At 38.0% G+C, this 14,586-nt stretch overlaps 4 protein-coding genes across 4 annotated transcripts; all 4 read left to right on the top strand.

The window, feature by feature from the left end:
* Nucleotides 1-245: 245 nt before the first annotated feature.
* LOC135790829 (chondroitin proteoglycan-2-like) lies at nucleotides 246-7,492 on the top strand. The gene is made up of 9 exons (XM_065301110.1): nucleotides 246-401; nucleotides 550-834; nucleotides 989-1,189; nucleotides 1,253-1,448; nucleotides 1,510-1,658; nucleotides 6,547-6,750; nucleotides 6,814-7,020; nucleotides 7,080-7,293; nucleotides 7,351-7,492. Exons 1-9 carry the CDS (start codon nucleotides 347-349, stop codon nucleotides 7,397-7,399), a joined length of 1,560 nt encoding a protein of 519 aa, XP_065157182.1. The 5' UTR covers nucleotides 246-346; the 3' UTR covers nucleotides 7,400-7,492.
* Nucleotides 3,959-5,267, top strand: LOC135790345 (protein obstructor-E). Its single transcript, XM_065300541.1, has 4 exons — nucleotides 3,959-4,136; nucleotides 4,193-4,393; nucleotides 4,462-4,882; nucleotides 4,943-5,267. Exons 1-4 carry the CDS (start codon nucleotides 4,085-4,087, stop codon nucleotides 4,992-4,994), a joined length of 726 nt encoding a protein of 241 aa, XP_065156613.1. The 5' UTR covers nucleotides 3,959-4,084; the 3' UTR covers nucleotides 4,995-5,267.
* A 1,277-nt stretch (nucleotides 7,493-8,769) lies between the features above and the next one.
* LOC135790187 (protein obstructor-E-like) lies at nucleotides 8,770-10,664 on the top strand. The gene is made up of 4 exons (XM_065300263.1): nucleotides 8,770-9,023; nucleotides 9,689-9,910; nucleotides 9,963-10,157; nucleotides 10,212-10,664. Exons 1-4 carry the CDS (start codon nucleotides 8,966-8,968, stop codon nucleotides 10,430-10,432), a joined length of 696 nt encoding a protein of 231 aa, XP_065156335.1. The 5' UTR covers nucleotides 8,770-8,965; the 3' UTR covers nucleotides 10,433-10,664.
* A 1,555-nt stretch (nucleotides 10,665-12,219) lies between these two features.
* LOC135790184 (PAX-interacting protein 1-like) lies at nucleotides 12,220-14,383 on the top strand. Its single transcript, XM_065300259.1, has 2 exons — nucleotides 12,220-12,413; nucleotides 12,649-14,383. Exons 1-2 carry the CDS (start codon nucleotides 12,408-12,410, stop codon nucleotides 14,173-14,175), a joined length of 1,533 nt encoding a protein of 510 aa, XP_065156331.1. The 5' UTR covers nucleotides 12,220-12,407; the 3' UTR covers nucleotides 14,176-14,383.
* The last annotated feature ends 203 nt before the right edge of the window (nucleotides 14,384-14,586 follow it).

Here is a 14,586-nt window from a genome sequence, read left to right as displayed (position 1 = left end):
GAAAAATTGAAGTTCACCCAAAAATGATAATTTAAACTTTCAAAATCAATAGTTAATTGTTCTCAGGGCAATTAGCACTGATAATATCTGTGATTATATCAAAAATAGGCAAGTGCGCCTATTGTAAGAAAACCCGACGCAAGGTCGAGAGACCCAAGAATAGAGAATGTATCGCAAGCACGTACTAAGTACCGTGCGCTTACCTGTGCACACGCAGCGAATAAACGTGTATAATAATGAATAAAAGCGCCAGCCACAGCTAGTAGTCGCTCGACGAGAAGACCAACAGCGACACGGAGCGCGACGCCCGTACCTGTAACATCTTCTGCACATCGATCTCGTCAAGATGGTTCGCTTCCTCAAGACCACATTGTGCATCGTTTCAATTGCCCTCATAATTGGTAAAGTAACATTCGTTAACTATAATTACATAATTACGTACACGATTCAGAAAAATATGTAACTTGATATAAAATAAGTTTGAAAAAAATAAATATAAAATACAAAATGGCCGACCGCAATGTTGAAACATATTGAAATGGTCTATAGGTGCGGCCCAAGCGGCAGGCGCTGGCAATAATCGTAGAAAGCAGCAGGAGAAAAAAGAAGAGAAGAAAGAAGAGCCGGAGGCTTTGGACGGTGCGAGCGATCAGTGCCCGGAACCCTATGGCTATTTCGCCGACGCAGAGCAATGCGATAAGTACTACGAGTGCAAAGATGGCGCCATCACAGAAAAGCTTTGCCCCGACGGCATGGTCTTTAATGACTACAGTTCTGAATACGAAAAGTGCGATCTGCCGTTCAACATTGACTGCTCCAGCAGGTCCAAACTACGTAAGTAAAGTTTAATTTTTTGCAAACGTAAAAAGCAACAACTTTTTTACTTCAAAATCTATTCACGGGGAACAATTAGCTTTCTCTTTAAACGTACAACAATAAACTGATGAAATGTAACAAAATCAATTGTTATTCGCTAATAATTTTACAGAGACCCCCCAACCATCGCAGCATTGTCCAAGAAAACATGGCTACTTCTCACATGAAGAGAAAAATGTTTGCGACAAGTTCTACTACTGCGTTGATGGAAAATTCAATATGATCACGTGTCCTAACGGACTGGTCTACAACGACAAGGCCGGCATCTGCTCCTGGCCGGACGAAGCGCACAAGAAAGGATGCTCGTCCGAAGGTAAACCACCTCAATGATAAACTTGAACTAGATTTCAACTTGAGCAAATTTTTGCATTTCTAGAGGTCTTCCAATTTGACTGTCCCAAAGTGGACGAAATGGTGGGAGCAACACATCCACGCTATGCCGACCCAGAAGACTGTCAATACTTCTACGTCTGCATCAATGGTCTAACTCCAAGGAGAAATGGATGCAAGCTGGGACAAGTTTTTGATGACACTAGGAAATCTTGTGATTGGGCAAGGAAAGTCCCCGAATGGTACGAAAATACTGGTTTAAGTGAATGATTAATTGATTGTTTGTGATATTTATTTGTTTAGCGCGGATTGGTACAAGGGTCAACTGACCGATGAACAGCTAGAGGCTTTGGAGAACCCACCAACACGTAAACCCAAACCTGCTGCATCAGGGACATCAAGGAGGAGGCCGCAAAAGAAACCTGCCGCACGTCAAGAAGAAGCCGAAGAGTAATTTACTTTACTAAGATTATAAGCACTGTTTTTAGGCGCAAAAAGTCTGTTTTAAGAAATTTTTACATTTTTCAATCTATTTTGACTGTTTAATTGATAATAAACAATTACAAATTTAAAATTAACGTTTATTTCATTTACAAATAAAAGCTTAATTTATTATTGTTCCTTCCCCACCGCCATTTTAACACTTTATTTCAAGGTTTTAATTTTTACCAGTGAATTATATCAGTGAACTTTCTAAGTCATCTACATAATAAAAACATAAAATTCCTTCTGAAAATCACAGCAATTCGTTGAACTCATTGAATAATGAATAGTAATATGTTAGTTTCCAGAATCAGTCGCAATCAAATACCACGTAAGGTTATAACTTATTCTTTTGCTAAAATTGAAGAGCAAGCCGGAAAAAAAGTTAGCAAGTTGTTAGCGCATTACAAGGTGAAATTCAAGCGTAACACTCCTGCTCGACTAATTTACATTTTTATGCGCATAAGCGGCCAGCTAATCGCATGTTCGCCATCGTCGTAAGCCGTAATCGAAGTAGCCAAAAGGAACCGACAACTTCCACCATCATACTTGCTTACTCGTCTTGCATAATCTCAGTCGAGAGAATCAATTTCGTTAAAACCAAAAGTTACAAGTTAAAACCTGCTTTAAAACTACGCTCATTGAGAATTTGCTTAATTTCCACAGGGACGGACTTAAATAAAACTATATGCAACTAATATTGCTTACAATAACATGCAAAATAGGTTATAAGTGAGGTTATATGACAAAATGTCTAATTTAACTGAAAATAATAATTTTTAGAAGGGATATTTACAGGCCGGAGCTGGTTTAACACGTCAATAACAAGAATAACAACAATACCAACGACCAAGTAAGACGTGAATGTGTGTGTGTCTGTTGTGGCGTAAAACTTTCACTCGATGCGGCCCTAGACACCGATCGCCGATATATTCTCCATTCTCGTGAAAGTAAACGCCCGAAACGTCAGCGAAATAACGAACACAATGAAACAGACGAATATATAATGCCTACTTAATATATCTTACACAAGTAGAGTGTGTGTACGAGGCATGAAAAGGGCAAAGAAGTTCAACGAGGCAAATTCCAAGATGCGCGCATGAAGAATATTGAATATGTTGAATCTTAAAGTGCATTTAACTGCATTTCATAAGCCAGCAGAATATTAAAAATAAACTAGTAAAGTAAATGTTAAATAAATTACGCGCGGTTATGGGTTTTTATTCGAAATGTCGTTAACATTCCACTAACTTGCGATGCATTGCAACGTTTTTTACTAGAATCTAGAAAGCAAATAAAACCAATTCACCGCACACAAAGTCTTCAATCTTTATAATTGAGGTTATGGTCAATTGAAATCTATCCACTGTCAACTGCCAATAAATTGAGAATTTCTATAAATCTTTGTGATTTGATAAAATATTAGGCGATTAGATTAAAACAAATTTGACACTCAAAACGTCCATCAACTTCATAATAAAATGTTGATTTATGTGTGAATTTATTAATTTCATGGTCCTCATGGCCAGACACTCCTGATAAACCTTCAAATGCATTTCCTTACAATTGTTATCTTGACTTAAATCTCATAAAAATTAAGAAATTCAATCATAATAAACATTTTTTTAATAATTGTGGGAATTTCACTTAAATCATGGAATTTTTAAAAACTAATTAAAACTAATCACAATAAACAAATATGAATTGGCTGGGAACATTTTGCCACGCACTGACATTGCCGCCATGATGATGGTAAAAGACACTCATTTCAATGGCATGTACTCTCCATTAAAACGCTCGCAGGAATAAGTGATAGTTGTCGATGGGCAGACCTTGTGGACCTTGAATCGAATGAACTTTTAATCGCCATCGAATGTCGAAATGCAGCAGAAATGCAGAAAGTCGTTAGGCGAACATTTTATTCCATCCAGAGAGATATTTATAGAATGGAAAATCACAAAAAAACTATCCGCAGGAATAAATTTAGCGTGTGGGTTACGTTTACACATGTTAAAATGTTATTAATGGGTTGCATGGACATACATGTAAATGCTGATCATTTATGACGAAACGTGGTCTTTGTGTTCGGTAATTATGCTGATAAAAAATTGCGATTGCATCGCGATGGTTATGCACTATTGCAAGACAAATGGCGATGGTGCGGTGTCTTCGTCGGTGATCGCGATCGTTGCGCGCGTTTGCGCGGTGAAGAAATACACCTACTTCTACTTCTACCGCCGCCGCTGATTATTATATAAATATATCCCGCTGATATCACGCTTCAGTCCGCGGCTCACCGTCTGGCCCATCACGTCGCAATTAAATTCTGTGCCACTCACCACACACTGGACTTACAATCAATTTAAAACAGAAAATTCATTTCCTGCAGTCAAAAATGAAGGTTTTTTGTAGTTTAGCTGTGTTGGCTTTAGTAGCGATTGGAACAAGTGAGTAAAATTTTAAATGTCTAAAAATTAGACTTGATGGTTTGATTTTTGTGTAGATGGTCAGTCCAACTACAAATGTCCAGCGAAAGACGGACAGTATGAGGATGCCCGCCAGTGCGACAAGTTTTACCAGTGCGTTGACGGTTTCGCCACGGAGAAACTTTGCCCGGACGGTTTGGTTTTCGACCCGTTGATTCGTAAGATTAACAAATGTGACCAGCCCTTCAATGTTGACTGTGGCGACCGTACCGAATTACGTAAGTTAAAAAATAAAATAATTACTACTTTCTCTACATTAATTTCTTCCTTGCTTTAATTATTTTAGAAACCCCAGTTGGTAACCGTCTGTGCCCACGTCAAAACGGTTTCTTCGCGCATCCGGAACCACATGTCTGCAACATCTTCTACAATTGCATCGGAGGTGAAGCTACTGAGATCAAATGCACCAATGGTTTACATTTCGATGAATATTCGGGAACTTGTGTGTGGCCATCTGCCGCTGGTCGCCAGGGCTGTGATGACAGCAAGGTGAACAAACTCAAGGACGGTTTCGAATGCCCCAAGGTCGAGCAAACCGACGCCAACGGCCAATTGGTTGTGCACCCGAAATTCGCGCACCCCACCGACTGCCAACGCTTCTACGTCTGCCTGAATGGCATGGAACCCAGGGATTTGGGTTGCCAAGTTGGTGAAGTCTACAATGAGGATACACAACGTTGTGATGCACCAGAAAATGTCCCTGGATGGTAAAAAATGATTTTTTTTTCGATGAAGACAAAAATTTAAACGATGTCTTTGATTTTCAGTGAGGATTGGTACAAAGATGAACCAGCTGCAAAACCAGCAAAGAAACAATAAACTCCTGGACGATGCCATGATCCGAGGAGAGTATATGCGTGTGGTTAGCGAGTAGTGCGTTTTGATCAAGGGAAAGCGTTTTAGCTTTCACTTGATCCAATACACACATACACTCGAGCCCGACCACGCCGAGAAGAAATTCAGTTGTTACACAACAACGCCAACAACGACTCATTTTTTATACTCTTGTAATCTAAGACTTCTTATTCTAATTAGTTAGTGATAATAATGTGTAATGTAATGTTAATCGATTAGGAAATAAAATATGAAAAACGATCACACTCTAGGTGTATTATTTATCATTGCGCAATGTTAAATATCCGCGTCTCAGAGAATAGAGGAAATCGATACGAAGAGAAAGAGCAAGAAATTTTAATTAAATGAAATTATACAATAAGCATCTAGGATAGAAACTAGTTTTGCTTAAGTTAACACTTAACTTGTTTCGAGTACGCGTACGAGTGGATTTCTTAAAGGAAGGATATGAAACACGAGACCACAACAAATGTGACGCAATGCGTCGTTGGATTTGTCTCAATTTCTATCGATCGCTTCCAAATTCGATTCCTGTTCCTAGATTTGATTCACGCCGTCAGTGAAAGTTAACACCGCTTGACTTAATTAATTCAATCAAGTTACATTTTTTGTCTTCGATAAAAATGCGTTAAAATTTGCATGGAAATCACGTTTGTGAGTCAAGTAAACATGTTTTTCTGTTGATTTAGTACTACGAATAAATTATGCTGGTTAATCTTTAAATCTTGTTTTGTGAGTTGAAAAAAATTCAGAAGAGAAAAAAATATTGCACACTTTGGAAAGAGCAAGGTTATTTGAAATTTGAATTTATAAGAATTGAGGCATTTGCATTTGATTAAATAAAATTTAATATTTTGTAAAGAAAACAAATTTTCTTTACACAAACTCGGAAAAATTGCAATTTTTTGTACTTTACAATAATCCAACTCTGTGTATCTTGTTCAAATTCTCACTTTTGAGCTCTTGTGCAACCTGATGCTCGATTAACAAACTGGTTGGAATTTCGTTACATTCGACGCCTCATTAGTGGCGGAGATGCATGCGAAGTAACGGGCGCAAGGCGGAAGATATAGATAACCAGTTGCTGGCTTAGATGAATAAGTAAGTAAATGTGCGATAGGATTGTAATGTAATGCGTATGTAGATTCAGCGGACGGCGAGGACGAGGACGAGGAACCGGCCATCACGCCAACACCGGCTTCGAGCTTCAGGGGGAAATTAACTTTCTTATATCAAAACACGAAACACCGTTCGTCGTCGCGGCTCGCCTTGCTCTGCGCGCGCGACTTTGGGTGATCGGTCGCATTGCGGATTGCTTCAGTTTCAATTCGGACTCAAATACCAATTGAGCATCCTGAGATTTGCTCAAAATTTATTCACATTGACTAAAAGTCCAGAAAATGTTGAGGTTTCTATCATTTTTTATGGTTGGGCTGTTAGCGGGTAAGAAATTAAAATATCATATTTAATATAAATTTTGAATAAAAATCGATATTAAATATTTATTATAATTTAGGGGTCCACGCACAAGAATTTAAATGCCCAGAACGCACCGGATACTTTCCTGATCCTGTACAATGCGACGTTTATTATTTATGCTCGAAAGGAGTAGCGGAGGAGAAATTATGTCCTGACGGGTTGGTTTTTGACGATAAGGATCCAAATCATGAAAGATGTGACATTCCAGCCAATGTAGACTGTGAAGACCGAACAGAACTACGTAAGTTTTTTGCAAAAACTTCTTTTTTGTGAATTAATTGATAATAAATTGATTTTTCTATAGAGGAAGCTCAACCAAGCAAAGGATGTCCCCGCGCAAACGGTTATTATCGCCATGAAGATCCTCAAGCTTGCGATAAGTTTGTAAATTGCGTCGATGGAGTCCCACATGAACTACCGTGTCCTGGTGGGTTGATTTATGACGACGTTGCTAGCACCTGCGCTTGGCCAGCGGAGAGTCATCGTAAAGACTGCACAAATGCCAAACGAGGTAAAAAAAATTCTTTTTCCCCAAATCACAAAAATAATTTTATGATCAAATATTTCCAGACTCTTTGGATGATGGCTTCTCGTGTCCTCCTGGTGATGTCACTGGTCCCGGCGGTCGTACCCTTCCCCATCCCACATTTGCGCACCCTGACGACTGTCAAAAATTCTACATCTGTCGTAATGGCGTCCAACCACAAAAAGGATCATGTTCAGCGGGTAGCGTCTACAATGAAGATACTTTCATGTGTGATGATCCTGCTAATGTCCCAGGATGGTAACTATTTTTTATTTTTATTGAAATAGTTTTTGATTTGGTTAATATTTGTTTTAGTGAAAATTATTACGATGAAAAACCATCTTCGGGCGGAAAGAAAAATTAGTACTTGCTCTAAACTTCAAGAGAAAGTCAAGCCAAGGCGCCATTTTGCATCCCAACATTCCTAAGACGATGAGATGGAATTATTTGAATTATCAGCCGAGACGAGCGCACGTGGACTTATATTTATTTAAAAAATTACTTTCTAGTATTGTTTAGTATTCTAAGAGTATGAATAATTATAATAATGCTATGCTTCATGCATCGCACAATAATAATTGTTGTGTATTCAAATTTTGCAACTACACTATGCAATTACATATTCTAACGTGTTATAAAATCGACATATTTCTTTATATTGAAATAAATGAATTTTTATATAAAAAAACAAGTTATTTAATACTTTTAGTATATTTTACGTTTATTTAACATTGGAAAAAGTTATGCTTTATTAATTTTGACAACGAGAATAACTTTCAAAACTAGTTTAGAATACGAATATCAATTTTACTAATTTTAGAATGTAAATGTAAATTAATTCCGTTTTTGTCAAATCATTCGATAGCCATCAAAGTTATGGCCATGCCTGCATTGTAAATGTTAAACAATCGAGATATAAAAGTAAATCAGAAGGAAGTAAAAGCGAAGGAAGTCGAAATGACCGGAAGCAAAAATATTTAACATTTAAAAGTCGACGGAATGATTTCAATTAAGAAAGTATAGCAATGGCATATGCCGCTGTTTATATAATGATTAACTGCGTAGAAATAAAATATTTGGCGTAATTGGAGGGGAACTTAATTAAAACTTAATAAGTTTCGAGTTGTTGATCTGGTTTTCTTCGGAGAGCGTTCGAAATTTGTAATGCGTAATGTAATAATAAGATATACTGAAGAATGAACTTGTTGATCAAGGTAAAACACAAATTATGACATGGATTTGATCGATACGTGATTGAAATACTTCCAATGATGAAATGCTGCAGTTTTGAAGGATATTCTGTGGTTTTGGTTATTCAAGCAGCACATTTGAATTGTCATTTACAATTTTTAACTTTTACTTTCTTTAAAGCTTTACTTAATGATTAAAAATAGATTTTTTTTAAATAAAATTGACTTTTTACACATATAAACACTTTTGGTAAAAATTATCCAGCTAAAATCTTGTTTTCTCTTAAAATTCAAATAATTTCACACGCGACTTTTAACCATTTTTCCGGGAATTCAGTATATTTTAAAGTTTATTATTCAATAATGCACCTATTGTTACCAACGACGATACTAACCAATTCACCTCGGTTAATTGTATTTCTTGCGATTGTAATAAAACTACCAGTTGCTGGCACGCTAGCGGTGGTCAGCCGGGTGGCGAGTGAAACACGAGAAAGTGTTTTACACCGTGGTGCGGCTTATTATGCTCACAATTTCGAGCGAACGATTCGAAGGTGTCCAACGCGCACCACGCGGAACGAGTGTGGAGAATTCTCTTGCGCGCTCGCCGCCGTCGCCGTGGCCGTTCGCGGATTAGTCGCCAAGGATAAGCGAACGAACGCACAAACCAACTCTTGTGATTTACCAAGGCGAAATCAACAATCGATACCGTCACTCGCCGGCAGTCCAACTCATTCGAAATGTTCGCGCTCCGACGTGCTGTTCCGGCCTTTGCGCTCTTTGCACTCTTCTCCATCGGTAAGTTAAACCAAATCAACCAAAAATATTAATTTCAAATACATCACAAAACCACAAATCATAACCACAAATTTTATGGCCGATTTAAATTAACTTACTTAAGGAAATATAAATATTAACATATGTTACACTGCAAAAGGAAAGCATTTGAGTGTTTTGCGCGTGCGCACTGCGTGCGTGCGATATACTTCGCGGTGATATTTCGTGCAGAAACACGGAATTATGCAATCGATCAAGTTTCGCGCACGGATAAGCAACGTACACTGCTATTAATGCTAATCTACATAACTGGTTGTTTTGTTGGTAAATGTTAGTAGCCGAACCTCGATTCGTAGTTCAACTAACTTAGTAACATAGATATACAGAGAAAACCATTCTTGAAAGAGCTAAATTATTGGGTATTAGTTTTGCTCGTGTTTAAATTGCTGGCAGCCATCTTAATTTTGGTATCTATGGATAATCACGTGGTATGATTTCTCGTTGCGCAGCAGGCCTGCAGAACATATGTAGTTATGTAAATATCCTCTAAATACAAAATGCGAAATTTCTCTTCTAAAATTTCACTCCTAGCATTCCTAACTTTCCGCTTATTACTTTTCATGTCCAATTAACCATTAAGATTAAAGATAAATATTATTATATTATTTAATTGGGTATTTTTGTAGTTGAAGGAGGAGTTTTGGTAGAGGATGCTCCCGCGTGCCCGGAACAACATGGCATCCAGGCATACGCTCATCCGGAGTCTTGCAATCTCTTCTTCCTGTGTACCAATGGAACCCTAACTGTGGAACAGTGTGAAAATGGACTTCTTTTCGATGGCAAAGGTGCCGTACACCATCATTGCAACTACCACTGGGCTGTCGAGTGTGGACACAGAAAATCTGATTGTAATTAACCACATAACCTCAAAAATAGTTTTTATCTGTTTGTAAATTGTAGTGACTCCAATTAGCACCCCCGGATGTGAATATCAATTCGGTATCTACCCTCACAGCGATGAATGCTCCACCCATTACGTGAAATGTGCTCATGGTGAACCCCACGCTGAAGAATGCGACGCTGGATTGGTTTATGACGAACGTATTCATGGTTGCAACTGGCCTGATCTTCTCATTGAGAAGTGCAATCCAGAAGGTTGTAATAAAACATATTTTTCTACAAAACATTTTTAACATTGTGTGTTTTTAGCTGTGGTTGGTTTCAAGTGCCCCACAAAGGTACCCTCAAACAGTATCGCCGCTAAATTCTGGCCATACCCTCGCTTCCCCGTTCCCGGAGACTGCCATCGTTTGATTACTTGCGTCAACGGCTACCCGCGTTTGATCACCTGTGGCGAAGGCAAGGTCTTTGACGAGTCCAGCCTGACCTGCGAGGACCCCGAGCACGTACCGCACTGCAACCATTTGTAAGCCGCACACGTGCGCATAGATTCATAGAAGAATGTGTATAAATTCATCATGATTGGAAGCTATTTTATTAAATTTTCTGTTTGTACCATCTGTATTTAAACTGTATAATATTATATATATTTTGTGTAAAAATTTTGTAACTTTTTGTGTCCAAAACTGTAAATAACGAAATTTTAAACTTACGGAAACACTTTGTACCTAAGCAGCAAATAAGAATTCAAGTTGAAAATTATTAGACTTCTTATGTTTACTATACTAAATTATTTCTACTCATAAAACCATCATAACCTAGCATCATAACCTAACAAAATGTGAGCAAAATTTCAAAAAAATTATAGAAATCTAGAAACTAGCTCTGTTTGTAATTATAGATTATCATTTGATAGCTAAACATATGTTATTAAAGTTGGTTTAATGTGTGTTTTATGTTCCAGCGAATTTAGTATCAAGAACAAACACAAAACACAATCCGCACGAATTGTAATGCTTTCATCTTTTTCAATTGCGCGTCGCTGAATTAAGCACACCAGCACAGTTATTATTCTATAAAATATAACCGAGCAAATTTCATTACATTACAAAAATTACCTCGACTCATAAAAGTTGCTTGTCAAACCTTGTCGACAATTGAATATCATCCGAAAACTTTCTTGCCTTGTTCGCATTTCCAGCGCATTTTAAATGTTTTTTTTTCCTACAAAAGTCGTGCTCAAATAGAGAAATTATTGTCGAGACAAGTTTATAGGACTATGTAAAGAATTCCATTCAACTGGAATTAGATTGTTTGTATCTATTCAATTGTAGATTTGTTAAAAAAAAGTTTCCATGAGAGTTCAAACTGCAAAGATTGAATTGCACCTGATTGAATGAAATAGGAATACAGGTCGATTTCCATTATTATAAGTCTTCTAACGAACGCTAAAGGCATAATTAATCCCGAACCATAAATCCAGCAATTGTTTAATACGTTCATTAATATTAATAAATAATCTGCAGCATCATTAAATTCAATTTTTAATGAAGCTTGAATAAATCATAACAACAGGTGCAATATTCAAGAAGTAAATTTGTGATGGTACTCGCTTAGAAAACGCGAATTTTTGTTGCTTTCGATGTTTGTCCGCTGTTTGCGCACGTGGCATCAGAGAAATTTAATTAAATTCACATTATCTTCACTTATTCCACTTTTATTCTGATGACGTTTCACTGATTGTGTACCAATTACAAGCGAGAAGCAGGCAAACATAAAATCAACGTAATTAATTCGTTATTAGCATCGTCTTGCGCTAGACGGCTGCTGATAAAAGTACATGCACAAGTTTCACTTGATGCGGTGATCAAGGAATGTTTTGCCTTGCAGGCAAAGTCTACATTTTCGTTTAGATCTGCATCCAGCTCAGACATAATCAATCTTTCAAGTTCGAACTTAATTGACAGGGTATTAAGACGTATTTTCTAAAATATTAACAAATAAACAATAGAGGGTATTAGTTGTGAGTGATTAACATGTAGAAATCTAATGGTTAAGCCACGTGACCACTTGTTGTGGCCTAAACAAAGTACATAAATATATAATTACACCTTGCGCAAAGAGAAAGATGCTTCGGACGAAAAGAAAAGCGGTTAAACGGAGGCGACAGGTTGATCGCACTCGCGCGCACTTCCATCTGCGCGCGCGAGAAACTCTCGAGCAATCTCGCGCCGAAGAAGTCGAGGAATCGTGAGCGGCGCGTACGAAGAGTACTTAAGACGGTGGCATTGACCCAATTGCTTAGTTTCTAGCCGAAGATTCCTCGCGACAGGTTGCTCTGCGCGCGTAAGCCAAAGACACAACAATCAGACGATAGGTTCAGTGTCAGTGCCAACGGATTAATAATTTACCAGAAACTGCATAAACAATATGAGTTAAATATTTATTAAACAAAATTATTTTGTTTCAATTTTATAATTCGCAGTGTAATTAACTCGGAATAAAATGAAGGTAATCATTGTTTTTGTACACATAAAAAAAACCAAGAAAAAACTGGTTGAAAGTTTCGCCAATTTATCGCGGCGACTTCGATTGACCTACAAACCTTTGAGCGCAATCTTCAATTCTTTCAACACAAACACACAGTTCAACAACTCATCAATTCGATGAGACTTTCTTTATTTAATTAGGTGTTACCTATCTTTGCGCTAATAAAATAGTTTTTTTTGTTTGTCTTATTCTGTAGATCTATGCCGTGTTAGTTTTCACCTCGTTGTGGTTGATACACATCCGGCTTTCAAATGCGTTGAATGCCCCAGGGTACGGAAACAACTTCAGACAGGGTGGTGGGCCAAATCCGACTGCCTACAGACGGGCACATTATCATCATAACAAGCCGGGACTCGGTGGGCAATTCAAAAAGAAATGGTATCCACCATTACAACCTGGGTTGAATCAACGTCCAAGACGTCCGGGACCACCTCCAGGCCCACCACCATCTAATTACATGAGACAACGATTGGGTTTAGGTGCAGGACCACCACAACCGCAACCACCAGTACAACTTCCTAACGTAAATGAGTTTAAATACCAGAAAGACTTACAACAAGAGATGCAGAATCAACACATTCAACAACAGATACAACACCAACAAAATTTGCTAAACAAAAATTTTGCTAATAAGGTACCACATAAATGGAACAACTTCCCATCGAGGAATCTTAAACCTCAACCACAGGTACATCAACAACAGAAACCGTTCTTATCCTCGCCGAAAATCCAAACGGAATTAGAGTACCACATTCAAACCAATCAGATTCCTAATCAACCTGTGATGATTAAACAACTGGATGATGAGAAAGGACCTATTCATACTATACCAGCACCCAATTTGAGTTTGGCAGACAAACCCAAACAGGTGCATATTCATCAACCACATCAGTCGAAACCACCACCACCCCATCATCAACAACTATTACAACCCCATTTCGAATCAACAACTCTGCGTGTCCTGAAACCACAGCCTACTTTAGTGCATCAATATCAAGTCACAGAATCACCCGATCATGGAGATAAGTTACTTCATCAAGATATTCCTACAGAGATACCTCCTCTTAAACCAGAGGTACCACACTCAACTGATGATGTGTTTGGGTTACTTCCGGTTCAAGATGGCTACGCATACAGCGTGCTTCATCAACCGCAATTGCAACAACACATGCTCCAACAACAACAGTCCAATGCATATCAAACGATGTTGGTGCAACCGCAGTTCTTCCAACCGGATCCGGCTTTCCTCGAATCACAAGCGCAGCATAAACAAATGACACCACCCGAGATGCATACGTTCAACTACGTTGAACCAAAACACGATGGCACGCGAGTGTCGCATGTTTCAGCTGAGTATATTCTCCAAGCTGACGATGACGAATCGCAGGAAAGTGGGTACAGTCGTGAGCGACAACATGGCGGCGACGATAATCTTGGTGGCGAGTTAATTAACGAAAGTTTCTACTCATCGCTGCCGAGTAAAGATGCCGCTGAAAGTTTTGCACAGCTGCATGAATCTGGCAGGAGACCGACTGTGAATGACCAAACAAGTGGGCAGTCCAAGCAGAAGGAGATGATGATTTATGTACCTGATGAGCAAGAGCAGTTCGATCCAGCTGAGGATTTGGAGCAGTATGAGGCGAACGAGGGCAGTGAGGGTCAAGGTGATAAAAACAGCAAGCGATACGGATTCGGCAGCAGGATTCGTCCAAAGAAGTCGTAAACAGCAGACGGGAGGAAAGTTAACAACTTAACAGATGACGCTGCGTTCATGCGTAACCTACAAATAACTCGGTTCCAAGGGAATGAATATGTTATTATTTGATCATTTTTACTTTTATGAGTGTTAACTCTTAAAATAGTTTTGTATTTATTGTTGATATTTATGTTTCTATTTATTTTTTAATTTAATAAATTGTTTTTATTATAAATTTGATTATTATAAAAATTATGAGTTGAAAACTAGTTTCAGGGATAAAGTCATAATTGACGTGACGTTATAATTATATAGAATACAATAAATGCATCATTTACTGCTAACTTCTAACTTTTGACAGGTTTAGTAATGAAACTATTCAATTATTTAATTTGTCTTCCTTTCCGAATCTACGTAATTCATGTTTACATTTTTATA

Source organism: Atheta coriaria, unplaced genomic scaffold (assembly GCF_025399875.1).
Source record: "Atheta coriaria isolate IRGN ID8LTWV9N9 unplaced genomic scaffold, Caltech_Dcor_3.1 hic_scaffold_4_pilon, whole genome shotgun sequence".
NCBI classification, from domain to species: domain Eukaryota; kingdom Metazoa; phylum Arthropoda; class Insecta; order Coleoptera; family Staphylinidae; genus Dalotia; species Dalotia coriaria.
The sequence above is the reverse complement of the archived record's forward strand: the minus strand, read 5'-3'. Positions and strand labels throughout refer to the sequence as shown.

What these genes read in the sequence shown, in the direction of transcription:
- LOC135790829 (XM_065301110.1), top strand. Translation starts at nt 347, where the DNA reads ATGGTTCGCTTCCTCAAGACCACATTGTGCATCGTTTCAATTGCCCTC. An exon ending in GAAAGGATGCTCGTCCGAAG is followed by an intron (nt 1,190 to 1,252) that starts GTAAACCACCTC and finishes TTGCATTTCTAG; the next exon opens with AGGTCTTCCAATTTGACTGT. An exon ending in CTGCACAAATGCCAAACGAG is followed by an intron (nt 7,021 to 7,079) that starts GTAAAAAAAATT and finishes AAATATTTCCAG; the next exon opens with ACTCTTTGGATGATGGCTTC.
- LOC135790345 (XM_065300541.1), top strand. Translation starts at nt 4,085, where the DNA reads ATGAAGGTTTTTTGTAGTTTAGCTGTGTTGGCTTTAGTAGCGATTGGA. An exon ending in TTTAGTAGCGATTGGAACAA is followed by an intron (nt 4,137 to 4,192) that starts GTGAGTAAAATT and finishes ATTTTTGTGTAG; the next exon opens with ATGGTCAGTCCAACTACAAA. An exon ending in TGGCGACCGTACCGAATTAC is followed by an intron (nt 4,394 to 4,461) that starts GTAAGTTAAAAA and finishes TAATTATTTTAG; the next exon opens with AAACCCCAGTTGGTAACCGT.
- LOC135790187 (XM_065300263.1), top strand. Translation starts at nt 8,966, where the DNA reads ATGTTCGCGCTCCGACGTGCTGTTCCGGCCTTTGCGCTCTTTGCACTC. An exon ending in CTTTGCACTCTTCTCCATCG is followed by an intron (nt 9,024 to 9,688) that starts GTAAGTTAAACC and finishes GTATTTTTGTAG; the next exon opens with TTGAAGGAGGAGTTTTGGTA. An exon ending in TGAGAAGTGCAATCCAGAAG is followed by an intron (nt 10,158 to 10,211) that starts GTTGTAATAAAA and finishes GTGTGTTTTTAG; the next exon opens with CTGTGGTTGGTTTCAAGTGC.